Here is a 27,770-nt window from a genome sequence, read left to right as displayed (position 1 = left end):
GGGGGGGGGGTATTGTTGATTGAACCTGGTGGTACTTGAAGACTGAGCTACATCCTCTGCCCTTTTGATTTTTTATTTAGAGACAATGTATCACTAAGTTGCTAAGGGCCTCACTATATTGCTGAGGGTGGTTTTGAACGGGTGGTCCTCCTGCCTCAGCCTCCCAAGTTGCTGGGATTACAGGTGTGTGCCTCCATGCCCAGATATATTTCAGTTTTCCATTTCTACCTAAAAAGGCAAACTAGCCTTGATCTACAGAATGTACTATATTCCGAAAGTTTGATATCAGTTCCGTTGTTTGAACTTGATATTTTCCCATAAAACCATGTTTCTTGATCAACCCTCATAAACCTTATTTGATTTATAAAATATTGGAGCATTTTGAGTAGTCTGTCTTGTAGGCAAGCAGCAGCCATGTGCTGCAAAATAAAAGTATCTCGTTTCTAAAAGGCAAAGGACCTGCCCTGGGTAGAATTTTGATAATATCTGTTTTTTAAATTTTCTATTTCACTTTTCATATTCTTTTACTGTTTCCTAGAGACATTTCCACATTTGTATTGGGTCCCAAACCTTGGACTGTCCACTGGGGTTAGTCCTATTCTCTTTGTCCCAAGTATCTTTTGCTCACAATTACTACTTTTCTGCTTTATCTAGACTTTTGTTCTTTTGTAGTAACTGACCTTATCTTAATCATCAGGTCATGTAATTCCCATGGGCAATCACCTGTCAAAGAAGAGTTTGTTCTGTTACACAGTAGGTTAATTATAGTTAATGTAGACTTCAGAAAGGCAAGAAAGAGTGTGTGTGTGTGTGTGTGTGTGTGTGTGTGTGTGTGTGTTACTAGGGGTTGTACCCATTGTTTCCAGGTTGCTCTATCACTGAGTTACATTCTGAGGTCTTTTTATTTTTTATTTATTTATTTTTTTAATTTTTGAGACAGGGTCTTGCTTAATTGCTGAGGCTGGCCTTGAACTTGTGATCCTCTGGCCTTGGCCCCTAAATTGCTAGGAATATAGTCATGTGCCACCACACCCAACAAGAAGAAAGGATTTTGAATATTCTTAACCACCAAAAGATGTTGAACATTTGAGGAGATAGCTGGTCTACTCTATTTTGAACATTATACAGCATATGCATTGTTTGTATATAGTCTGGTACCACATAAATATGTATAATTATTTTGTGTCAGTTAAAAAAATAAATATTTAAAAAGAAGATATGATATCTATCAAAACAACTGACCAGGATTCTTAAGTCACTTTGTAGAGGGAAAAGAGATATGAAGGAGGCTTTCCTAGGTTAAATGAAGCAAGAAAAGACGTAACAACCAAATGTAATGTGTGAATCCTGATTTGGGAAAAATAAAAGCTACAAAGACTGCTCTTGGGTCATTTAGAGAATGAATATTATGTAATGTGCAATTGTTAATTTCTTACCTGTGATAATTATTGTGATTACGTAGTAATCCTTATTCTTTGGAAATGCATAGTGAAGTATGTTGGTTTCTAAAACTTACATTGAAGTAATTTAGAAAGAATAGAACAAATATAGCAGAATCTTAACAACTGTTAAGTTAATGAAAAGATATGTAGAAGTACATTATACCCTTTTCGGGGTGGGGGGTGCTGGGGATTGAACTCAGGGGCATTGGATCACTGAGCCACATCCCCAGCCCTATTTTGTATTTTATTTAGAAACAGGGTCTCTCTAAGCTGCTAAGTGGCTTGCTAAGTTGCCAAGACTGGCTTTGAACTCTCGATCCTCCTGCTTCATCCTTCCAAGCTGCTGGGATTACAAGAGTGTGCCACTGTGCCCAGCTCATTATACTATTTAAATTTGTAAGTATTGCTGAAGTTTTTTGTTTTAATTAAGAAAAACAAGAAGATACCAATTAACAAATAATCTTTAAATCATGAAATTTTGTGCAATAGAAAATTAAGGCAGTGTAGAGAAAAATTTTTCAACTAAAACAGTTAGTTCTAGTTTCCTTAAACTGATTCCATTTTACTATTTTTCCCCTTATTCCTCTTAAGATTCAGTCACATTCCTATAATCACATGCCCAGAGGTTTGGGAGGCTGAGGCAAGAAGATTACAAATTAAAGGCCGGCTTCAGCAATATAGCAAGACCCTAGGCAACTTAGTGAGAACCTGTCTCTAAATAAAATATAAAAAGGACTGGGATGTGGCTCAGTGCTTAAGTGCCCCTGGGTTCTAACCCTGGTACCAAAAAATTAAAAAGTAAAGATTCAGATTTGTTCTAGAGAACAATAGTAGTAGCAGCTGTTCTGGCTAGAGGAAGGAAGATGGAGTTTCTCAGAGTGATGATAGCTTATTTTTATATATAGATTATTTGCAAGTCATAGATTACTAAAAGGTAAAAATCTTTGTCAGTGTGACTCTTTAAAGGTTATGACTTTTTTCCATGAGAAAAACACTAGAACCAAAAAGTAGACAAAATATATTTATATTGAATAAATAATGTAAATCTTTGTGTAAAAACAGGTAACACTTTAACACTAGTTTCTTAAGAAGAATTAGTGAACATACCTGAATTGGTAAGTATTTGGAATAGCTATAGCCATAACTATAAAAGCAAATAATATAAATAGACTAATAACTGAAAGCAAAAATGACCAAAACAGGAAACAGACCTCAATGAATCAGCATGATTTTTTTTTTTTATTAAGCAGCAGATTGGCACATTTTCAGGAGAGAAAATGCCAACTGATTACAGGAGGGGTCTGATTTTTTTGTTATAGGGTTTGAGTGAGATTTGATTAATAAGTTTGAGTGAGTTTTGATTCATAATAAATGAGATTTGATTCATAACAAGATTTGAATCATTTGTAAAATGCATCAGATGGGCAGTCACAAGGAATAGTTATGCAACTTCAAGGCACAAATCAGGAAACAGTTGCAAAAATTCAAAACCCATTGTTGCTGGGAAAGGGAGAATGAATGTCCAGAGCCCAGTGCTGTCCCCATTACCCCAGGTCACACTGTCCTCCTTTCTCCCTGGGGATTGTTAGTCCCCTTTTTAACTTGGGGGTTATTTTTCATATCCTTCAATAACTATGATACTATTTTAGATCAGGTAATATTATAAATAATAATTGTTCTAGAAGTAGTGCTGGTTGAAATTTCAGACCAATAGTGGTGGGTCTAGGGATGAATTTTTCTTCTAACTTTTGTAAGATATTTGTGTTTCAGAAATGAATGGAGGGCTGGAGATATAGCTCAGTGGTGGAACACTTGCCTAGCATGCACAAAGGTCCTTGGTGTAATCCCCAGTGCTGTCAAAAGAAAAAAAAAAGAATGTAGACAGCAAAAGAAAAAGTGGATAAATTCTTCAGACTTGAAAAGTTTTGTGCTTAACAGAACACTATCAAGAGAATAGAAAACCAACTTTCAGAATAGGAGAAAATATTTCAAAGTCATATATCTGATAAGGGTTAACATAGAATATATAAAGAACTTTTGTAGCTCTGCGGTAGAGTGCTTGCCTAGACAGTATGAAGCCCTGGATTTGATCCCCCATACTGCAAAGCAAACAATCAAAAACCATTTTGTTGGGTGAGGTGGTACATGCCTGTAATCCCAATTACTATGGAGACTGAGGCAGGAGGATTTTAATTTAATGAGACCTTGTCTTGATATAAAAAATAAGAAATTCTGGCAATGAAGCTCAGTGGTAGAGTGCCATTGGTTTCAATCTGCAGTACCTCAAAAACAAATAAACAAAAAAAGAACTCTTGCAACTCAACACCAAATAATGAGCAGTACTATTAAAATATAGGTAAAGGACTTGAATAAACATTTTTCAGGGAGCTGTGGATGTAACTTAGTGGCAAAGAATGTGTTTAGCATGTGTGAGACCCTGGATTCAAGCCCTAGCACCCCAAAAACCCAAGAAATATTTCTTCAGTGATATATAGATACTCAATAAGATTATGAAAAATGCTTGACATCACTGGTGACTAGGAAATATGAATGCACAATACAACGAGATTCCGCTTCATACCCACTAGGATGTTTAGAATAAAAAAGTCAAATAATAACGAGTGTTGGTGAGGAGGTAGAGAAATAGGAATCCTCATACACTGCTGGTTAGAATATGAAATGATTCAGCTGCTTTGGAAAGCAGTCTTGCCTTTCCTTAGTTACACAGAGTTATTATAAGACATAGCAAGTCTACTCCTAGGTATTTCTCGAGGGAAATGAAAATACAAAAATTTGTACAAGAATGTTTATGGCATAATTATTCATAATAGACCAAAATAGAAACAACCCAAATGTTCAGCAGCTGAAAAGTGGATGAACAAAATATAGTATATACAAACAATGGAATATTATTCAACCATAAAAAGGAATAATGTATTGATACATGCTACAACATAGATGAATGTTGAAAAAATGCTAAAGAAGCCAGTCACATAAGACCACGTTTTATATTATCCCATTCATATGAAATAGCCAAGAAGAGGAATCTATGTTGACAGAAGGTAGTGGTTGCCTAGGACTGAGGGTAGTGGGTTTAGGACACATAAAGTGATAGTAAAGGGTATAGAGTTTCTTTTGAAGTGATGAAAATGTTCTGAAATTGACTGTGGTGATGGTTGCGCATATCTACACATATACTAACAACTATTGAATTCTAAACTTGAAATATATGAATTATATATGAACTATTTCTTAGTAAAGCCATTTTAAAATGGTGCTGGAAGAATTGGACATCCATATATAAAAGAATGTAAGTTGGGGTTTGGGGATGTAGCTCAGTGATAGAACACTTGCTTAGCATGCTACGAGGCCCTGGGTTTGTCCCCCAGTGACTCCACCATATACACAAATAAATCAGACTTTAGGAAAACTAAAATCTTTCATGCTTCAATGAACAGTATCAGGACTCTGAAAAGAATCAAGTACTGGTACTTTCAACTTTTCAATGAACTTTGAAAACATGTTAAGTGAATGAATCTAGACATAAAAGAACACATTGAATGAATTTATTTAAATGGAATGACCAGTATGGGCAAAACCTTAGAGGTAGAAAGTAAATTAGCATTTACCAGCAGCTGAGAGAAGAGGGGAATAGGAAGCAACTGCTGATGGGCGTGGGGTTTCTTTTGGGGGTAAAATAATGTTCTGCAATTACATAGTCATTATAGTTGCACATTCTTGTGAATATACAAAAACTACTGAAGTGTAATACCTAAAAGGATAGATTTTTTTAGCTTGTAAATTACATCTCAAATTTTAAAGAGAATGTATACACATATGTATAAAATGTATACACATTTATATAAAATTTCAGGCTGCTGTAACAAAATACACTGGACTCGATTGTTGTGTTGTTCAGAGCTCCACAAAAGTAAGTTGGACAAGAATCCATTAATCATCTTGCTTTTTAAATAGCAGAAGACATGGTTCAAAAGTAGTTTCTGTTAAAGCCTTCTCTGACCTTAGCAAAACTGAAGCCATTGTTTTACCACTTGGAATGAAAGGTACAAAAGGTTATATATTGAAAATTCTTTTTTCTCAACCTTATCCCCTAACAATTTAATGCCTCTCACCAGAGAAAATCACTGTTTCCATGGGATATATCAGGTTGATTTATATGAAATTGCCAATATTTGAGTATTTTTGACATGCAGCCATGATAAGTTAATGTGGTTCAACCTAATATCAGTGAAAAACTCAATCCTAACTTCATGGAGTTTTCATTCTATTGGGAAGTGTATTTGATAATTTTTGCCATGTAATACATTACTCCTAATTTTACTGATTTAACATCAGAGACATTTATTATCTTATAGTTTCTATGGGCCAGGAATTTGGGAGCAGCTTAGCTGAATGGTTCTGTTTCAAGGTCTTTCATGAAATTGTAGTCAATATATTGATTGGGGCTATAGTCATCTAAAGGCTTAATTTAGGTCTGAAGGAGCAGGAGGTTTTTTTGTGTCATTATTGTTGTTCTTTGTTTGTTTGGAGATTGGACCCAGGGTACTTTACAATTAAGCTACGTCCCTAAAACTTTTTACTATTTTAAAATTTTGAGACAGGGTCTCACTAAGTTCCCCAGGCTGTCCTAAACTTGTGATCCTCCTGCCTCAGCCTCTTTTCATACCTGAAATTACAGGTGTGTGCCATCTTGCCTGGCTGAAGGAGCAGTTTCTAAGACCATTCTCTCTTGTCTGGAGTTCTCAGGTTTTTCCCGGTCATTGAAATAAGGCCTCAGTTCCTTACCATATGAACTTCCCAATAGAAAGCTGCTTGCATGTCCTCATACATGCAAATGGCTTTCCCTGAATTGGGTGATTCAAGAGAGAAGGCCAGGAGGAATCCTCCTCAATGCATTTTATGACCTAATCTTGTAAATCACACATTGGCACTTTTATCATAGTCTGTTCACTAGAAGCAGGTTGCTAAGTTCAGGGCACACAAAGTGTGCATGCAAAGTCATGGAGGAAGGAGTGACAAAGAATTTATTAGTTTTTTTTCTTGGTACAGGGGATTTAACCTAGGGGTGCTTTACCACTGCCCCAGCCCTTTTTATTTTCTATTTTGAGGCAGGGTCTCACTAAGTTGAAGGCCTCCCCAAATTGCTGAGGTTGGCCTCAAACTTGCTGAGTTGCTGGATTATAGGCATGTGCCACTGCACCTGGCTTACTAACATTTTTTCAAACTACCACAGGAAGACAGATAATAAACAGAGTAAATAAGCAAATTATGGAATATGTTAGAAGGTGGTAAGTTCTATGAGAAAAATAAAAAATAAAGCAGAGGTAAGGAGAATCAAGTTATGTATGTGTGGAAAGAATGTAGGTTGCAATTTTAATAAAGTGGTCAACATAGGGTTTAATAAGAAGGTTAGATTAGCTAGGTGGGATTCTTCATGACTCAGAAGGCTGTAGCAGGAAGATAGTAAGTTCAAGGCCAGCTTCAGCAATTTAGGGAGGCCCTAGCAGTTTAGGAAGACTCTGTCTCAAACTTAAAAAAAAAAGGGCTGGGGATGTGGCTCAGTGGTAAAGTATCCCTGAGTTCAATCCCCAGTTCCAAAAAAAAAAAAAAAGGGGGGGGAAAGAAAGAAGTTTAGGTTAGATTAGATCAAAGACACTTGAAGGAGATAAGGAAGTTAGCTAAGCAGATATCTAAGAGAAAATCTGAAACTAAGGGAATAAGGTGGTAGTCATCCAGGTATGACAACAACTATGACTGACACAAGAGAAAGGTTTGGCAAGTGGTAGGAGAGGAGGTCAGAGAGGTTAATTTGAGGTTGGCAAGAATTGGAACTCATGTAGGAACTTATTTGCCATTTTAAGGACTTCTGACATTTTTTGATTAGCTTTTCATTCTGTCCAATTCCAATATTAAATGAGATTGTGTGTGGAAAAATGTTTAGAAATCAGGAAAGCAATCTATAAAGCCTAGTTACTTTTAGTATTTGAATATCGTGCATTTTTGTTTTTAGTTAACTTGGCCATAGAAATAGTATTCCATTGTCTTATCGGAGGCAACGAAAATATTTACCTAAGAAAGTAGAAAAGAATGTTGACTATGTTTTATTACTGACACATTTTCAATTGGGGACATGGGAGAAAAATTGAGCAAAGATTATTTCCATAATTGAAATTATGAGTTTCTTATTTTCAACAGGAATGTAAAGAAGAAATAAAAAATGGATCCAAGTATGGGTGTGAATTCTGTTACCATCTCTATTGAAGGAATGACATGCAATTCCTGTGTTTGGACCATTGAACAGCAGATTGGAAAAGTGAATGGTGTACATCACATTAAAGTAAGTTACTCTTGCTGGGTGTGGTGGCGTACATATGCCTGTAATCCCAGAAACTCCAGAGGCTGAGGTAGGAGGATTACAAGTTCAAGGCCAGCCTCAGCAATTTGGCAAGACCTTGTCTCAAAATTAAAAATAAAAAGGGCTGGGGGTATTGCTCAGTGGTAAAGTACCCCTGGGTTTAATCCCCAGTGCCAAAATAATAATATTATTATTATTAAAAACTAAGTTACTCTTGCAGGGTGTGATGGCACATACCTGTAATCCCAGAAACTAAGGAGGCTAAGGAAGGAGAATCAAATTTTTTAAAATATATATTTTTAGTTGTAGTTGGACACAATATCTTTATTTATTTTTATGTGGTGCTGAGAATTGAACCCAGTGCCCCATACGTGCGAGGCGGGCACTCTACCAATGAGCTACAGCACCAGCCCAGAGAATCAAATTTTTTAAAAAGGCAGGGAATATAGCTCAGTGGTAGAACATTCCTGGATTCAATCCCCAGTACTGCAAATGAAAAAAAAATTACTGTTTAAAATGAATGAAGTAAAATAAATGCAATTGACTATAATCGTGTTAGGAAATTACTTCTAACACTGGGATAGAAGCAGACACACACACTGACATTTGGCAGTAAAGACTACTACACTTCTAACACCGAAGCCAAATAAGTATTGTTAATTCCATTAATTCCTCATTAAAAAGAAAAAGGAGAAGCTAAGTGTGGTGGCAAGAGCTCCTTGGGAGGCTGAGGACATCAGAGGCTGAGGCAGGAGAATTGCTTGAGTCCAGGAGTTCCAGACCATCCTGTGCAACATAGAGAGAGCCCATTTCAAAGTAAAAACAAACCAAAAATGAAGGAAGAAAAAGAAAAATTTTAAAAACGTTGGAACATGGAATCTTAGCATTACTGTGGTTGTATATTTATAGATTTATATTTTATAAGTATATAAATACTTACATACTTATGCTTTTTATTACTCTTAATGTCATACTGAACTAAAATATATGTTTTCATAGTATGGCTTAGGGGGTTTTCTTTCTCTCTTTTTTCTTCTTTTTGGTGCTGAGGATTAAGCCTAGGGTCTTGTACATGCTAGGCAAGCAGCACTCTGTCACTGAGCTATCTTCGGCTCCTTTTTTCTTTTAATCTTTTATATGGTGACAGTGATTTTTTTGCAATTAAAATCAATAGGAAAATGTCTAGAAAATGACTGGTATACCTTATATGGTGTGCCCAAGGAAGAATACATTGCTATTTTACATTTTGAGCATCAAGAACATTCTAAGTGTACTATGGTTTGAAGACACAGTTTAGGTTATAAAAGAACTTTCTGAAGACTGCATGAGTTGCCTGTGATTATCTTTTTTTAAAAAATATTTATTTATTTTTTAGTTGTAGTTGGATGCAATGCCTTTATTTATTTTTTTTTTTATGTGGTGCTGAGTATTGAACCCAGGGCCTCACACATGCTAGGTGAGTGCTCTACCACTGAGCCACAAACCCAGCCTGCCTGTGATTGATTATCTTGAGTATCTTCTTTTGAGCTGGGAGTGGTGGCTCACTCCTGTAATCCCAGTGACTCTGGAGGCTGAGGTACTTCAAGGCCAGTTTTAGCAATTTATCAGGGCCCTAAGCAACTTAGAGAGACCCTGTCTCAAAATTAAAAATAGAAAGGGCTGGGGATGTGGCTCAATGGTTAAGCAGTCCTGGGTTCAATCCTCAGTACAAAAACAAACAAACATCTTTTTAATTTTTTATGTACATGAAAATTATATAAAATTCAACTTTGTCAGTAAGTAAAGTTTTATTAGAATGTAACTATACTCATTTGTCTGTGTATGTGTTGTTTATGGCTGCTTTGTCACTACAGCAACAGTTGAATATTTGTGAATAAGATTCTATGTGATACTTTCATTGCTTTATACTGCTGCTTGCCACACTATAAAGCAAAGAGATCTTTGCTGTAGCATTTATTTTTATTACAAGTGTATATCATGTTAAAAAAGAAATTAAAAGAGAAATATAGACTTTTATTTTATTCATTTTTTTGGTGTATATTAGTTATTGAAGGACAAAATATTTTATTTATTTATCTTTATGTGGTGCTGAGGATCGAACCCAGTACCTCACATGTGTGAGACAAGCACTCTACCCCTGAGCCATAACCTCAGCCCCACTAGCCCCTTTATATATTTTATTTAGAGACAGAGTCTCACTGAGTTGCTTAGGGCCTTGCCAAGTTGCTGAGGCTGGCTTTGAACTCGAGATCCTCCTGCCTTAGCCTCCCAAGCCACTGGGATTACTGGTGTGTGCCATTGCGCCCAGCTGGTAATACCATTTTAACACATTTCTTGCTATAATTTATTTTAGAATTTTACTTAATAATAATAATACAAGCATCTTTATATGGATATTCTAATTTTATACAACTTACATGAAATATTAATATAAATCTTATAAAGAAATAAGAGCCCAGTGTGGTGGTGCATGCCTGTAATTCCAGTGACTTGGGAGGCTGAGGCAAGAGAATCAGAAGTTTGAGGCCAATTTGGGCAACTTAGCAAGACCTGTCTCAAAAAATACAAAGGATTGAAGATGTAGTTCAGTGGGAGATTGTCATTGGGTTCAATCCCCAGTACCACATACATACAAGCAGCAAAATGGTTTGGTGGCATCTCCTAAACAGAAGAACCCAAAGTGCTAGCAACAATCATCAAAACTGTGTGATACTGGCCAAGGGACAGATACATAAATTAATGGAACTGAATAGGGTGTGCAGAAATAAGATGATTATTTCTTGAGGCAGGTTCTCATTCTGTTGGCCAGAGTAGTCTTGAACTCATGGCTTTTCTGCCTCAGTCTCCCAGCCACTGCTGAGATTACAGGCTTACACCACCATGCCCAGCTGAATGTACAGAAGTAAACCAATAAACATGGTCAATTGATATTCAACAGAATTACAAAGGCAATTCAGTGAAGGAAGAATAAACTTTTTAAGAAATAGTGCTGGAAAAACTGAACATCTATATTCATAAACAAAATTAACCACTTATGCCCAACCATATGTACAAGTTAATTCAATTAGGAAAAAGTTTTTTTCACCTTTGATGAGGTAAAGAAAAGTTGTTTCTATGGCTGAGCTAACTAAATACAAAAATCTGCTTTATAATAAGTGTTAAAGTCACTTATGTTATGATTCCTTAACTTTTTCTTTTATTTTTTTTTCCAAAATTGTCTTGGCTATTTTAGTTTCTTTTCCTTTCCATATAAATTTTAGAATCAGTTTATAAGTTTCTACACAAATGTCTGCTGGAATTTTTATTGGGATTTTGTTCATCCTATAGTTTCATTTGGATAGAGTTAACATCTTAACAATATGGAATTTTCCAGTCTATGCATATGGTTTAATTTCCATTTATTTAGATATTCTTTGATTTCTTTTATCAGGGATCTGTAGTTTTCTATGTAATTCATGTACTTATTTTGTTAGATTTATATTTAAGTATTATATGTTTTTGAATGCTATTGTAAATGGTATTGTTTCTTAAATTTCAATTTCAAATTGAGTTGTTCATGATGAGCTTATAGAAGAAGTTCAATAATTTTTGTATGTTGAGTTTGTATCTTGCAACCTTGCTAAACTGACTTGTTAAATCTATTAGTCTTTTTGTAGATTCATTGGAATTTTCTACATAGGCAATTGTATCATGGATTTTGAATTTTGTCAAGTGCTTTTTCTGAATTTAGATAGGATCATGTATTTTTTTAGTTGTTAATATGACACATTACATTCATTTTTAAATGTTGAAACAGTCATGCTTTTCTAGGATAAGCCTCATTTGATTAAAGAATACATACTTTTTTTGGAGGGGGGAGGTACCAGGGATTGAACTCAGGGGCACTCAACCACTGAGCCACATCCCTAGCCCTATTTTGTATTTTATATAGTGACAGGGTCTCACTGAGTTGCTTAGCTCCTTGCCTTTGCTGAGGCTGGCTTTGAACTTGTGATCCTCCTGCCTCAGCCTCTCAAGCCGCAGGGATTACAGGGGTGTACACAGCTGTGCCTGGCTTGGAATAATACTTACTTTTTGTTTAATATCTTTATATTTATTTATTTATTTATTTCTATGTGGTGCTGAGGATCGAACCCAGGGCTTCACGTGTGCAAGGCAAGCATTCTACCACTAAGCCACAACCCCAGCCCATAATACTTACTTTTAATGAAACATTTCAAACATACACCAAAGTGGAGAGGCTAGTACAAGAAACCTCCCTATACCCATCACCTAGGAGAATACTTGCTATTCATTTGCATGAGAATCTCAGCAGCTGAATTTGTTAAGGTGTTTTTCTGATGCTTCTAAAAGTTTGTTGTTAAGAGGTAGAGATCCCTGGCTAGTGGTTTGGAATTACCTAGTGTATCTCCACACTAGTTACTTGCCATTCCAAGGATTTTTGCTGCCCTCCCCCTTTCCCTTATCACTTTTTGAGATTCTCAGTATTGATAGTAGTATAGTTAGCTTAAGCACTCTTTCTCATACTTCATGAAGTTTGATTTGCACCCATTCTCCCCCATTTCTCTCTAACTTGCATCTAAGGGCCCAAAGAAGTTAACAATATCTCTTTCTTGCTAAAATTTTGAGGATTGTTACTATAATAACAATAATGGATAGAAAGTTTTTTCTTAAATATTAGGCTACAAATTGCTTAGTATTGAACATGTTTATTTTCACTGCCAGGGCTTAATGAGTCAATCCCCAGATGTGCCGTTTTAGTGTTCATTTGTACTTATCATTTTAATATTTGGGTTTTATCATCTTTAAGTCATCTTTATATTGATGGTGGATCTGTTTGCTGGAATTTCCTATAATTTTGCTTTAATGCAATGATGGTGAAAGTAAATACCATTTTGGAATTTGATCAGATTGCTTCAATCAGAGAATGGTTTTCCTGTGACAAGTTGAGATCCTCATGCAAAGATATATTTTTTGCCATGGTACCCAGAGCAGATGTTAATATTCTAAAGGGAGCTTTCTTTCAATGAACATCAGATTTAGTGCAAGATTTAAAATTAGGAATCCAATGGATTCTTTCTAATTATTAGAAGCTCATTATATTTTTTTAAGAGAGAGAGAGAGAGAGAGAGAATTTTTTAAAATTTATTTTTTAGTTTTTGGTGGACACAACATCTTTATTTTTATGTGGTGCTGAGGATTGAACCCAGTGCCCTGCACATGCCAGGTGAACACGCTACCACTTGAGCCACATCCCCAGCCCGCTCATTGTATTTTTAAGTGTATGCATCATACTGTGACTAGAACATTTTGTGTATATCCAAATCAGGTATTTATGGGAGCTCTGATTTTATAATTATCATTAATCTAAACATCAATTTTTACCTATTCAATTTCAAAGTGGTTGTGGCTTCTCAATGAAATACAGGATTCATACTTTCTTGTCTCTATAATATTCTTGTCTAACTTCTCATAAGTTCTTGAGTAGATTGACTTCAGTTTGCCTTGTTTTCATTACAAAAAAATCAACTAATTGGCACATCATGATTCTTTATGAAGATTGATACATTTCCTTAGTTTGAGAGTTATGTAAAATGTGATACTAACTAATATATGGGCAGCTATTTGGGGGAAAAGCAGTATTTCTTACTTGTTGACTATATACTCTGATTAGTTAACACTGTATTGATGTTTGTGGTTAGAAAAGCTTTATTTAGAGGAGTGGGAGGGAAAAGGAGGGGGCAGGGGATTAGCAAGGATGGTGGAATGTGATGGACATCATTATCCAAAGTACATGTATAAAGACTTGAACTGGGTGTCAACATACTTTATATATAAACAGATATGAAAAATTGTGGTATATATGTGTAATAAGAATTGTAATGCATTCCACTGTCATGTATTAAAAAAATAAAATCAATAAAACTTTAAAAAGTCTAAAAACTTTGAAAAACTAAAAAACAAAAAAAAAAGAAGAAAAGCTTTATTTACATAGTATAATATGCCTTCTCCTAAGTTTTCTGTCTCTGAGGCATCCATGTGAATACTTGAATATGAATTTTCCATTTTCACATGCTCCAAAAGTAGATTTTAATTTGTATTCACTCTCTACCTTGGCATAACTCCAATGTTAGAGGCTCCTGCATTACTTTTGTTCCTCTACAGTCCAAACGAGGCTACAGTTGCCTTTAATTTTCTTTGGAGAGAGAGCCAAGTTGGAAAAGATGGGAGGTTACAGGTACTTATTTATTTTTTTTTACTGTTCTGCAGTTTTCTCAAATGAGTTTATAATATTCAAATTTATAAAAACATTTGTAACATTTTTCACTAATCATAACTGTGCAAAAATTAGTTAAATATCTTACAGTTTGTTGATTAGGAAAGAGGATAACAAAAGGAGCTCTGCAAACTTCAGTCTTAAGACTTTAAAAATGAGTTGTTTAATTTCAGTGAGTAATGTATATGACATATGTATTTGATTTTTCCTCAAATGAAACCAATTAAACCTCGTCCACTTGATTTAAGGTGGGGCTGGTACTGGAGGCCGGAAGAGAGGCTGAAGCTTACTAATTATATAGTAGTGTTTGTGCTAATTGTAGTAAAACTATTTTAACCATCTGGAAGCTAGTTCACATAATTGTTCTTCAAGTGATTTGGTACTTACTCTCCACAGACAACTAATGTATTTTCTGAAATCCCCAACTCCATGACTGGCAAACTATTTGGGGTGATTATTTGTTTGTGCTGACATGTTCATATATAACTATAAGGCTAGATTCCATTTTGATATTTGCAAGTACATTGTTATTTCCCAAAACAGCCTACTCACACCCCACTCATATCTAAGACTACTATTGCCACTGCATCTTCCCAGAATTCACCACTGCCTAAAAAGATCTGTTTAAGGTCAGACAAATGCAATTGAATTTTGATTCAATTGTAAAGGAAGAATAGCAGTGAGGTAATGTGAAAGCAGTCTGTGTTACCAGTAATGATTTACACAAATCCCAGTGACAGATACTCAAGCCTATACTTTCCAGGGCACATTCACAATTTGATTGCTAAACATACGAAGAAAGATACTTCTGTTTTTTTCAGCTCTTCCTGCCCTCCATCTGTCAAAAACCCTTTTAAAATAGGATATATATATATTTTTTAAATATTTATTTATTTATTTTAGTTTTCAGTGGACACAACATCTTTGTTTGTATGTGGTGTTGAGGATCGAACCCGGGCCGCACGCATGCCAGGCGAGCGTGCTACCGCTTGAGCCACATCCCCAGCCCCAATAGGATATATTTTTGACTGTTCTTTTTTTCTTCCTTTAGAAAATATTTTACTAAGTGTTAAGTCTTCTAAGCCCAGGGACAGATTTATTGTGAAGTTAGTGAAGCTTATGTTTCAGAGCCTCTCCTTTGCATTGACCTCCTTCTACAACCCTGGAAGGAGTTTTAGCAATGTGTTCATATGGTCACATATTTTTGTACTATTTATAAAAGTAAAATATTTTAACCACAGTCTTTAAAAAACCCTGTTCATTTCCACTTTAATCCCTCTTAGAGCTTCCCCTTTGTGTTGGAGTGGCCATGAGTATTTTGGGGATCTCAGAGGAGGTTAAGTTGGAGATATTTTTAGTTTGGGGTTAGTGAACTCTTTAGCTAGGTGTGAGTCTTGGTTACTTCTGTATATGGTGAAGATTTTTGCTAGGAATTCTGGTATAGGAATGACTTCCAAAACCCCCATCATCGGAGGCACCAACAGAGTTGTGACATGAAGGTATAGGGCTCAGTGTAAAACTGGTAAATTAATGCTATCAACGGAAAGACTACATAAGATTAGAAACTGCATTAGTAAGCTTGAAATGCCCTGAAATCTTATAGTTATATAGGAAAGAAACTCAGTAGTTATCCCAAATTTGAGAATAGCTCTAAAAACTTAACAGTTTTTGTGAATAGTGATGAATTTTAATGTTGAAAGGAAATTTTCTAAACTATTGCTAATCAAAAACATTTTAGAGATGGGGATGTAGTTCTTGGGTAAAGTTTCCCATCCCCAGTGCTGCAGAGCAAACAAAAACAACATTCTATTTAGAGGAAAGACCGAATTATCTGTCTTCTCTGTACAGAAAATGTTTTTATCAAGTCATTGTCAAAGGAAGCATGAAACAATGTACAGCCAGATGTGTAGGAAAAAAAGAGGTGTATCAGACATTATTAATAAAAATGTTTTTTATGGATGTTTATGATATTATGATTTAACAAATTTGTAGTGTGATTTTTATTATATATTCAGTATACTTACTTTTATATAGAATATTATTTATAATCCTATATGGTTATTTTATTTGGATATAAAATAAATATTTTATAAAGTTATTTATTGTTATTTGAGTTTTAGAGGCCATAAAATGTGGATTTGCCTCTTTCTAGGCACCATAGAGCAAATTGTCCTTGTCCAAATATAATTTATATTCAGAAAGTAGGTCAACATGATGATACATAAACATTACCCACTTTTTAAAGAATATTAAGGTTTAAAATTTCTGTCATAATTTTCAAAGTTACAATTAAAATTATGTGCAGTCAATTTAGAAACCAGATTTCAGGATAGCAGTGTTTTAACTAAATCGGAGCTCTTGGTAAGCTGGGCACAGTGGCGCATGCCTGTAATAAAGCACTCTAGGTTCAATTTCTAGTATCCCAAGCCCCCCAAAAGGAGCTCTTGGGGGCTGGGGTTGTGGCTCAGTGGTGGAGCACTTGCCTAGCATGTGTGAGGTCCTGGGTTCCATCCTCAGCACTGCATATAAATACATAAAATAAAGGTCCATCTACAACTAAAAAAAATATTTAAAAACAAAGTTCATGGTAGTGTTTGGATTGAAGTAATACAATTGTGATTATTCAATCAAGTATGATTGTTTTATTGAAAAATGCAACAGTGGAAAAGATTAAAGTTTTAACAATTCAAGGAGCATGAATAGTCAAGAAGTCTCTTTTTTTCCCCTTTAAAAATGTGTTCTGTTTAGTTATACATGACAGCAAAGTATATTTTGACATATTTATACAAACATGGAGTATATCATTCTAATTAGGATCCCAATCTTGTGATTGTACAGGATGTGGAGATTCACTGTGGTATATTCATATATGTACTTAGGAAAGTTATGTCAGATTCTTTCCACTGTCTTTCTTATTCCTGTCCCTCCTCCCTTCCCTTTATTCCTCTGTGTCTAGTCCACTGAATTAGACGTCTCTAATTTTTGAATGAACAGAAAGAATATGATTAATTTCTCTTTGCAGGTTTATCATGTGAATACACTTTGGGAATTGTATCTTAAATTATACATTAAATGAATATAATAGTCTTGTTTTTCCTGCCAATGTTAAGAGTAGACTTTAAAGGGATTAAACTGAAGTTTAATTTAATCACCCCAGCAGTCTGTTCAAAGGAAAAATAAAATGGGCAGATAATGTGAAGTTCTTTCTCTGGGATCGTTTGGCCTTTGTGAAGTAAAAATGTAAAAACAAATTTAATTAGATATAAGTACTGAATGATTCCAAAGGTTAATGTCTTATTAACAAATTACTTTGTCCCTGAAACTTATAACGCTAACTTTTTGAGTGCTTTTAACATTTACTCCGATAAACACTGGTACCTGTTCTCTTTATATAGACTATCTTTTATAAAAATGACCACCTAGACAGGCTCAGTGGTGCATGCTTATAATCACAGTGACTCAGGAGGCTGAGGCAGGAGGATCACAAGGTCAAGGCAAGCTTCAGAAAATTAGTGAGACCCTGTCTCAAAACAAAAATTTTAAAAAGGCTGGGGGTGTAGCTCAGTGGTAGAGTGCCCCTGGGTTCAATACTTAGGACTACAGAAAAAAATGACTATCTAAGGGAAAAGAATGGCTTTGACCAAATTATATTGTTGTATTGTGTACATAAAATGAATCCCACTTTATGTATAATTATCATGCACCAATAAAATATGGAAAAATGACTACCTAGATGCTATCAGTACTAAATTTCTTCTATGAATCAATAAATACATTCCTAGCTCCCCTTAAAATTAACTAATTTTTTATTATTGTAAAAGTAACACATGCATAGATTAAAATCCTACTCCCATAGGAAACAAGTTAGCCTATATATGTGTGTATTCTTCCAGAAAGACAATAAATATAAAATTATGTATATATGTATATCTACCAAATATATGTGTGTGTGTGTATATATATATATATATATATATATATATATATTCTTTATAAAAATTGAAGCATACTGTACATATCATTCTGCACCTTGCTTTTTTCACTTAGTAAATACATTTTAGATATTGTTCCATATCAATATATAAAGAACCCATCTGATATTTTTATTTGTTTGAGATTTTTAAAATTTTCTATAGCAAATGATAGTGTATTCAACATTTTGTTCTTCAGATTAATGTTCTTTTACTTACTCTATATTAGGGTAATATAGGCATTTTGATTATTATAAAGTAGCAGATAATAATCACACATCCATTAAAATGTAGAATCAGCTTTTCACAAAGGCTTAGGCTTCTGCACTCTATTCCAAATATCAAAGAAATGTCAAATAAATCCAAGATAAAACCTAGCAGTGGAGAAATGGTGTGAAGGGGACTTTCACTATTTCCTTTTTATACTGTTGTATTTAATTTTTTATAATGAATAATCATATATTGTATAATTTCTGAAGCAAATGAAAATGTATTAAAAGTGAAAATTGAAAAGCACTCAATTTACAGGAAGCCTAGTTTATGAAAAACAATGTTACAACTTAAAAACTAAAATGTATACATCTCTCATCTTCAAACATTCGATTTTCTTGAAATTTTAGATCAATTTTGAACTATTGTCTTAGTTTCTAACAATTGTCTTTTGCCAATTCATAAAATGATTTCATAATTTTAAGGCTAACCTTTACTTAGATTGGTCAAAAGGATAATTTTATCTTTTGGTGCTGAGGCTTGGACCCATGGCCTCACATATGCTAAGCATGAACTCTTTATCAATGAACTGCAGCTCTGGTACCCCCCCAAAATGTTAATAGAGCTGAATGGCATCCTCTTATGATATTTTAATTTTTAGTATACTATATTGAAGCACCAAAGCAGAGTGTTACTCTATTAATGTACATGTATTCTTTTTCAATAAACAATAATGTAATTTGTATTGTAACCATATATATATATAATAGGACTCTTATTTATTGTAATTAGTTTTTACTTGATTCAAAAATACATGAGTGATATAAACATATTAGAAATTCAGGATAATGGTTGAATCACTTCACTTTTCTGACTTCAATTTCTGTATGTGTAAAATGGCAGAATCTTTCCAACCATAAAAAACTTTGATCACCTCTGTGTTGAATCATTAGATGAACATGAAAGAAAGTGGGCTTCAAATCTTCTGAGATTCCTACACTGAGTAGCTTGTTAACCTGATATATAAATTGGTTCCTAGAAGATAAAAAGAAATTTTACTGTGCTAAAACATTAGCCAAGAACCTTTCCCAAAATGACTTAAAAATGGGGAAATATTAAAATGTCCTGATTTTCAATTTTGCTAAAAACCCAAATTAATTTGTTCTCTAAGTAATTTCTAATTTACATTAGCATGGGAGAAGCAAAGAAATATAGAGGGGAATAATTAACTGAAGTAAAATTTGGTTCAAACGCTAGAAATATTTAATGCTATTCAGGTTTATTTTTTATTTGTAAAACATACATTGTTCAAATCACAGGCACATGATTTTAGTTTTTCAAGAAATTGGACATCATTGTGATTTACCAGCCTATATTCTCATAAATTTTTACCTTTAGGTCTAAGATCTATTTTGTTTTGGATAGTTTGTTTTCTTGCTTTTTCATATTGTTTGTATGTCTACTCATCTATTTCGAATAAAATTTTAAATGTATTAAAAAAAAAAGAGATTGGCCATCATCTAACCTAATCATTTATAGATTGAAAGAGCATGGATTTTGGAGTTACTTATGTTTGCATTTGAATCCTAGCTGTTTCATTTTCTTGCTGGGTTTTCTGGGCAGTTTCTTCAGTTTCCTAGCTTTTTATACATACAGAATTGGATCGCCATTGTCTTAGTCTCTTTACTTGCTATAACAAAATAGAATAAACTGGGTGGCTTATAAACAATAAAAATTTATTTCTTATAATTCTAAAATCCATGCAACAGCAAATTCACTATCTGGCAAGGGCTGACTTCTGGTCCTTAAAGGTGTCTTCTTCCTGTATCTTCATATGGTAGAACCATCTATGTGAGCTCTCTGGTACCTCTTTGATAATTCATCCTAATTATGAGGGCTCTGCTTCATGACCTCCTCACCTCCCAAAACCCCTCCTGGGGGGTTAGGGTTTCAACATGAATTTTGTGGGACACATTCAGACTGGCACCTTTCATTATCAAATGAGGAAGAATGCAAAAGAGTAAAATGTACTAATGACAAAACCCAAGAAGAGATATTAACAACAGTTTTTAGCTTTTATAGAATGTTAGAGCTTAAAAGGAATATTGGCCAGTCTGTCAGGAAGTAGAAGCCCTCAGAAGTAGGGTTGATTTGTCCAAGCTTTTAGCTTTCATATTGCCTAAGAATATAAGATGCAGCCTTTATGTATTATGCAAATTATGCAGAAATTGTATTCAAAAAGTATACTGTGCCTGAATTTCACCTTTGACATTTCAGGAGACACAGAACACCACAAACATTAAAATAATGGATCCTTTACAACTTCTGTCAGCACCCTCTCTACTGTTATAAAGCTATAAATGCTACAGATTATACAGAATTTGGTTTATTTTCTTTTTCCCTCTCCCACTACTGTCTTTACCCAAATACTGAAAAGTCCTTCATCTTAAGTACCTCCTATGTTCATAGTTGTATGCTGTTGTTTACTTTCCAGAGGAACTAATAGGAACTAATGGGAAATAGTTTCTCTGAAAATAAAAATAATAGTATTGGTTTCTAATGAAGGATTCTGAGAAAAAGAAACTTTTGAAACTCTGAAACAATGTGAGGACTTGGAGGAGGCTAGCACAGGGCCAGGCACTATAATAGGCATTCAAATATTTGTTGACAAGATAAATGCCATTTAGCTTCCTGCTCAAGGATTTGGCACCCCAAACTGTATTGTAAAATTATCAGCTACTATGAAAATTTCTTCTTAAAACGAAATAAGATTCACTTTACTTTGAAAACTTAGGTTTGAAAAGTTTTTTTGATATTAATATTCAGAGGGAAAGTTAAGTGCTATTACCCTAAAGGGGAACATTGAGTATAGATGGCCAGCTGAAAGAAGTAGGAAGTTAATAACTAAGGAAGTGTGTTCCCCTTCTGCAGCATAAATAGCACAGGGTAATATAACCTTTTGGTATAGTATATTATACATAGTCTCATTATATCTTTTATGAATAAAATATGGGCTAAGGCAATACAAAGTATAGCAAATCATCCAGTGGTGAAATTATTTTTGCTCTTAAAATCAGACAAATTTCTCATTGTGTATGTTAGTAAAATGATATTGTTAAGGGGAGAATTTAGCTCAAAACCAGTCTTGATACCAGACATAATATATTCAAACCTAAAGGGAAAATAATTCTTTACATTGTCACTTTATCAGAAAAAATGTAGTAGTACCTAAAATAGTACTGTCCAAGAATGTTCCATACTGATGGTAATGTTCTTCATATGCTCTATCAAATATGGCAGCCACTAGCTACATTGAGTCATGTTGACCATTGAACACTTAGGATGTGGCTGGTGCAGCTGAGGAACTGAATTTTTCATTTTTTTTGTTTTGTTTTCAAAAATTATCATCCAGTAGTATTAACTTTTTTGGTATAGAGTTCTTTGAATTTTTTTTAGTTTTGTGAATGTAATACATGTATAGATTCATACCACCAGGATAGCACAGTCTCATCACCCCTAAAAACTCTGTTGTGATACTTGGCCCCCACCCTTAGCCCCTGAAAACCACTGATCCAACTTCCCCTTTAGTTATCATGTCTACATTATTGAATGTCACTTTCTTCTTTTTTTCCATGTTGCAGGGATGGAACCCAAGGCCTTGCATTTGCTAGGTAAACATTCTACCACTGAGCTATACCCCCAGTCATAAAGTCTTTTTTTTTTTCTTTTGCATGGATGAGATGGAACCAAGGGTCTCACATGCCACATCCCCAGCACCCCTAGTCATTTTTTTTAAATAAGAAAATCATTGATCTCAGAGGAGTGAGATTAAAGTTTAAAAGAGGATCTCTTTGAAAACACAGAGACACAGAAGCTTCCATGTGATAGTGATTGTCATAATATTGCACATAATATTGTATCTTTTTCAAATCTGTGTCTCAACTATATGTGGTTTACTGTTCTGAATTTTCTCATGGAAAATTACATAATGTAATCCAAATCCAATATAAATCCCAGTTCTGTTTTGGATCATTTGTGATAGTGATCTCTTCTATAACAAGAACAAGCTAACCAACTAGAATTATCTGAGTGATAGAAACTTTCCATGCCATAAGCAATTTCAATTTTCGTCAAATACATAGTCATTGGTTATCAAGCTAAAGGAAGAAATAAAGAATGAAGTCCATGAAAATAAGTGAAAATTTTAATTATATAATTATTGTAGAGAGTTTAATATGATATTTCCCACTCTGAATTATATTTAGCTTTATTTTGAGTTGTTTTTGTTGTGTGAAACAAAGCTTTCACTCTAAATTAATAAAAATAGTAATACCTATATTTTAGATACCTTTTGAACATGAATATTGTACTGCTATCTCAAAATCGATAGGTCTAGAACTATATTCATTACCTCTCCTTTTTCTCTACTTTTACCTCTTTACTTCTTCTTTTTTTCTTCCTCTCTTTCTAATATTATTTAATGGCATTACCATCTATCCACTGGCCCAAGCCAGGAATTTATGAATCATCCTAGTCATTCCTTACCCTCTGCATCTGATTAGTTAGGCCCTGCTGTACTAAATGTATCTTGGAACTGCCTCTGTTCTCTTTACTCCAGTGTGCATGTTGTAATTCAGAATCTATTGCACCACTGTTGTAATTGTAGTAGCCTCCTCTTTGATCTTCCTTCCTCCTTTATTACTCCACCCCACCTTGTCATATTCCATACAGCCTCTGAAATGACTCTTCTCTGTAGTGCAAATCTAATCATGTCATTTCCCTGCTTAACTTATCCATGCCTCCCCACTTACTAAAAGATAAATTACAAAACAATATTGTTATGTGAGACCCCATAATGGAGCAGTTGTCTATTTCCCCAGCTTCTCATCTCTCACTACTCTTGTGCTTCCAGTTGTCTACATTTCCTTGCCTCATACATCCTTGCTGATTCCTGTTTGTCCTTTAATGCTCAGATATTATCTTCCCTCACCTCTGTTCCTAGGGATGAATGAGTGTCCATTTTTTCTAGAGTCTCTATGCCAGTATTGCTCCTTATGATTATGCCATGTTCACTTTGTATCCTGAGAATCCCATTTCCAGGCACCTACAATAAGTTCTTGATAATAATTAGTGGCTTACTTTTATATAACTTGTTGCTGCTACAAAGAATTTTCCTATCTATTTACTTATATGATCACTATAAAAAAAACCCTATAAGAACACAGGGCATATTTTCTCATTTTTTAGATGGTGGAACTAATAGAGGGTGGTTGGCTAATAAGTAGTAGAGAATTATAGTTGGAATTAAAATATTCTCTTAACCCAGTATTTGTGAATGTGTGTGTTCATCATAAATCTTTGTAATATGTTAGCCAAAGAGATGCAGTCATGACAGTAGTTAAATTATATGCTGTAACTGAGCTTTAAGAATACAACCATTGGGGGCTGGGGTTGTAGCTCAGTGGTAGAGCGCTTGCCTAGCATGTGTGAGGCACTGGATTTGATCCTCAGCACTATATAAAAAACAAATAAAGGAATTATGTCCATCTACAACTAAAAATATTTTAACTAATACAACCATTGTTTTATAATCTAATCAGGCAAAACACCAAAAGTTCCTTTTTCTGTCAGAAAATGTGCTAGTGTCATAACAAGGATTGAGTGAGGCATATCTTACACTTAAATGTGAAAACCCAATCATCATGTTTATGAACCATAAAAGAATCAATAAAAGTGTTCTGGTTTTGAACAAAATTAATACTATGCTGTAGTGACTTAAGAGTAATAGGAGTATATGCTACAAAAAACTATAAATATTACCTTCACTCATAAACTGGCAGGTTAGTGTCTTTTCTTGCCAACAGTTATCTTAATTGAACATTTTATATGAGCAAAATTCATGTTATCTTTTTATTTTCTATAGCTAATCCTGCTTCCCATATAACCTTTTGAATTAGTAGACTGTGAAGTATTGGAATAGTCATGAAAGGAGATGGTAGGAAAGGGTAGTTTGTGCTGTGTTGTGAAATTCTAGGGTGTATTTGTCCATGTACATATTTCAGATAGTTGACTGGTACCATAGTCACGTAGGCTTTACCTTTCTTTTAAATAGACAAGACATTTTATGTTCCTTTCCAATGAGAATAGTATAATGAAAAATAATAAATTATTTATTATTATTTACTCCAATTAGATTGAGTTATTTTATTCTTCTTGAATGTGATAATAATTATTGACATTTTTAAGATCCTCTGTCATGTGAGCCAGACACTGGGGCACATGCCTATAGTCCCAGCAACTTGGGAGGCTAAGGCAGAAGGATCACAAGTTCAAGGTCAGCCTCAGCAACTTAGCAAACCCCTGTCTCAAAACAAAAAATAAAATAAATAAGTAAAAAGGGCTGGGGATGTGAATCTATGGTTGAGTGCCCCTGGGTTCAATCTCTAGAACCAAATAAATAAATAAAACCCAATGTCCTATCACTTAATTAAACTGACTTCTGAAATTTCCTTCCAAAAGGTTTCACTGGAAGAGAAAAATGCGACGATTATTTATGACCCTAAACTGCAGACTCCAAAGACCCTACAGGAAGCTATCGATGACATGGGCTTTGATGCTATTCTCCATAATCCTAACCCTCTTCCAGTTTTAACCGATACTGTGTTTTTGACTGTTACTGCTTCACTGGCTCCACCATGGGACCATATCCAAAGCACATTGCTCAAGACCAAGGGTGTGACAGACATTAAAATTTCCCCTCAGCAAAGAACTGCAGTAGTGACAATCATTCCTTCTATAGTGAATGCCAATCAGATAATAGAGCTGGTTCCAGACCTCAGTTTAGATATTGGAACTGTAGAGAAAAAAACAGGAACTTATGAAGACCACAGTATGGCTCCAGCAGGGGAAGTCATGTTGAAGATGAAAGTGGAAGGAATGACCTGCCATTCATGCACTAGCACTATTGAAGGAAAAATTGGGAAACTGCAAGGTATTCAGCGAATTAAAGGTAATAGTTCCAATATGATTTTGCTTGTTTTATAAAGCTTAGTTTTCGGGTTTGATCTTTTAACTTTTTGCTTTCTTCCCAAGCATGGGTTTTGAATCCATGGGACTAGAATGCTTACCACTTCGTTGAAGTTTGAGGCATAGCATATTCCCAGCATTAATGTCAGTAAAGTTAATAATTATAATTAAAGGTTATGAGAGTTTTGAACTTTAGTTTGGCAGAAAGGGCAGCGGGGGTAGCGATTCCTGGAGTTCAGGGTTCTTACCACAACATGCCTGGGGGACTCTTTAATATATTTCTATGCAGGTTTATAGAAACGTAGAGACCATAGCAACAGTGATGATATCTTTTATTTCTTTCCACTTCATGTCAATCACATTTTATGAAAAGAACAAAATTATTTTAAGAACAGATGTTGAGAAGAATGAGAGAGGAATAATTATTGATTCTGAAGGGGTGCAGGAATAACTGACTTAAATAATATTCATGTTTCTTTTTATTAACTAGTTTCCCTAGACAACCAAGAAGCCACTGTTGTTTACCAACCTCATCTTATCACAGTAGAGGAAATAAAGAAGCAGATCGAAGCTGCAGGCTTTCCAGCATACATCAAAAAACAGCCCAAGTACCTTAAATTGGGAGCTATTGATGTAGAACGTCTAAAGAACACACCAGTGAAATCTCCAGAAGGATCACAGCAAAGAAGTCCATCATCATCATATACCAATGATACAACAGCCACTTTCATCATAGATGGCATGCATTGTAAATCATGTGTGTCAAATATTGAAAGTGCTTTATCTACACTCCAATATGTAAACAGCATAGTAGTTTCTTTAGAGAATAGGTCTGCTGTTGTAAAGTACAATGCAAGCTCAGTCACTCCAGAAATGCTGAGAAAAGCAATAGAAGCTGTTTCACCAGGGCAATATAGAGTTAGGATTGCAAGTGAAGTTGAGAGTACCTCCACCTCTCCCTCCAGCTCATCTCTTCAAAAGATGCCTTTGAACATAGTTAGCCAGCCTCTGACTCAAGAAACTGTGATACACATTGATGGTATGACTTGTAATTCTTGTGTACAGTCTATTGAAGGTGTAATATCAAAAAAGGCAGGTGTAAAATCCATACGAGTCTCCCTTGCAAATAGCAATGGAACTGTTGAGTATGACCCTCTACTAACCTCTCCAGAAACCTTGAGAGAAGCAATAGAAGACATGGGATTTGATGCCGCCCTATCAGGTAACTATCACTTTTTCTTTGACTTCCCTAATGTTCTTTTATTTTTATTTTGCCACTTCATTTGGCTTTGAGCAATGAGAAATGATTTATAGGCACTGAAATTCCACTTTTTACTAACAAGTCCTAGGGAGGTAGCCAGCAGCACATACAAAGATGCCTAAGGATGTTTGAATAATTATTTATAGTATTTGAAAAACTATAAACAATAAGTAAATCATGGTATAACCATGTGATGAAATGCTGTGAAGCCATAAAAAATGATGGTATTAAAGATAAGTAATACTATAGGAAAATGTCTGAGCTATTTTGCTAAATGAAAAAAAAAAAGCTAAAATTCCACATGTGTACTGCAATCAAAATTATAAATAAATGTATATGAATTCATTTCTGTAATGAATAAAAATGAATAAAATTCCGCAGGACATGGACCAAAATTTTAATAGTGGTTATCTTTTATTTATTTATTTAACGAGCATCATACATAGTAGCTGGGTTCATCCCAATAAAATCATACATGCATGGAATCTGACCTGCTATATTTCAGTCCCTGTTCCCACCAAATTGTGGTTTTCTTTGATTGGTAGGATAAGAATGACTTTTTTTTGTTGTTGTTTTCATTGTGCTTTCCTGTGTATTATACATTTTTTTACATCAATGATGTATGTATGTATTTATATAATGGGGGAGCCAAATGTTATTTTAAAAAGAAATGGTAGAAATAAATAATAAGATTTAAACTGTGACTTTAAATTTAGACATCCAAATTAAACTGATTCCAGACCTGTTTCAAATTTTTCATATTTCCCGATAGCTCTTACTTTTTAACTGGAAACAAAAACATATATCCAGTGGAATTTGCCTATGTGAACTTGTTGTTTTGAACCAGAATTGAACCTGGCCTTGAATTAAACTAAAGAATTGACTTAATGAAATTTCTTGCCTTAATGACTAAAACAAATACAAATGTTTTCCAGACAATGTCATTAACCTTTGCTATTCTGATTAGAATGAAAGATATCAAATAGCAATAATCCCTTTTTATGCTCACTCAGACTGAAGCAAAGCTTTTAGTAAACACATGCCTAGATTATTATGGTACATAAGTGTCAGTGGGAGAGGATCCTGAGGAATAAAAAGCATTCTTAATTTTCATATTGATGACAAATGGTAGAAATTATATAATTCTCACATTTAGAAGTTGACATGTACATAGTGAATATCCCTAATCTGAAAATCCAGAATTCAA

General features: G+C 34.5%; 1 protein-coding gene and 1 non-coding gene across 2 annotated transcripts in view; one reads left to right on the top strand and one right to left on the bottom strand.

Moving 5' to 3' along the window:
• Atp7a (ATPase copper transporting alpha) overlaps nucleotides 1–27,770 on the top strand; it is a 129,705-nt gene that overhangs the window by 65,744 nt on the left and 36,191 nt on the right. Inside the window, exons 3-5 of the mRNA XM_015505870.2 lie at nucleotides 7,659–7,800; nucleotides 24,796–25,285; nucleotides 25,793–26,524. Of these exons, the coding sequence (XP_015361356.1) occupies nucleotides 7,681–7,800; nucleotides 24,796–25,285; nucleotides 25,793–26,524 (1,342 nt within the window). The 5' untranslated portion in view covers nucleotides 7,659–7,680. The remainder of the gene's footprint in view (nucleotides 1–7,658; nucleotides 7,801–24,795; nucleotides 25,286–25,792; nucleotides 26,525–27,770) is intronic.
• Nucleotides 23,898–24,001, bottom strand: LOC125614524. Its single transcript, XR_007345115.1, has one exon. It is a non-coding gene; the product is annotated as a small nucleolar RNA U13 (small nucleolar RNA).

Source organism: Marmota marmota, unplaced genomic scaffold (genome assembly GCF_001458135.2).
Source record: "Marmota marmota marmota unplaced genomic scaffold, marMar, whole genome shotgun sequence".
NCBI classification, from domain to species: Eukaryota; Metazoa; Chordata; class Mammalia; order Rodentia; family Sciuridae; genus Marmota; species Marmota marmota.
This window is presented reverse-complemented; position numbering and strand designations above follow the sequence as displayed.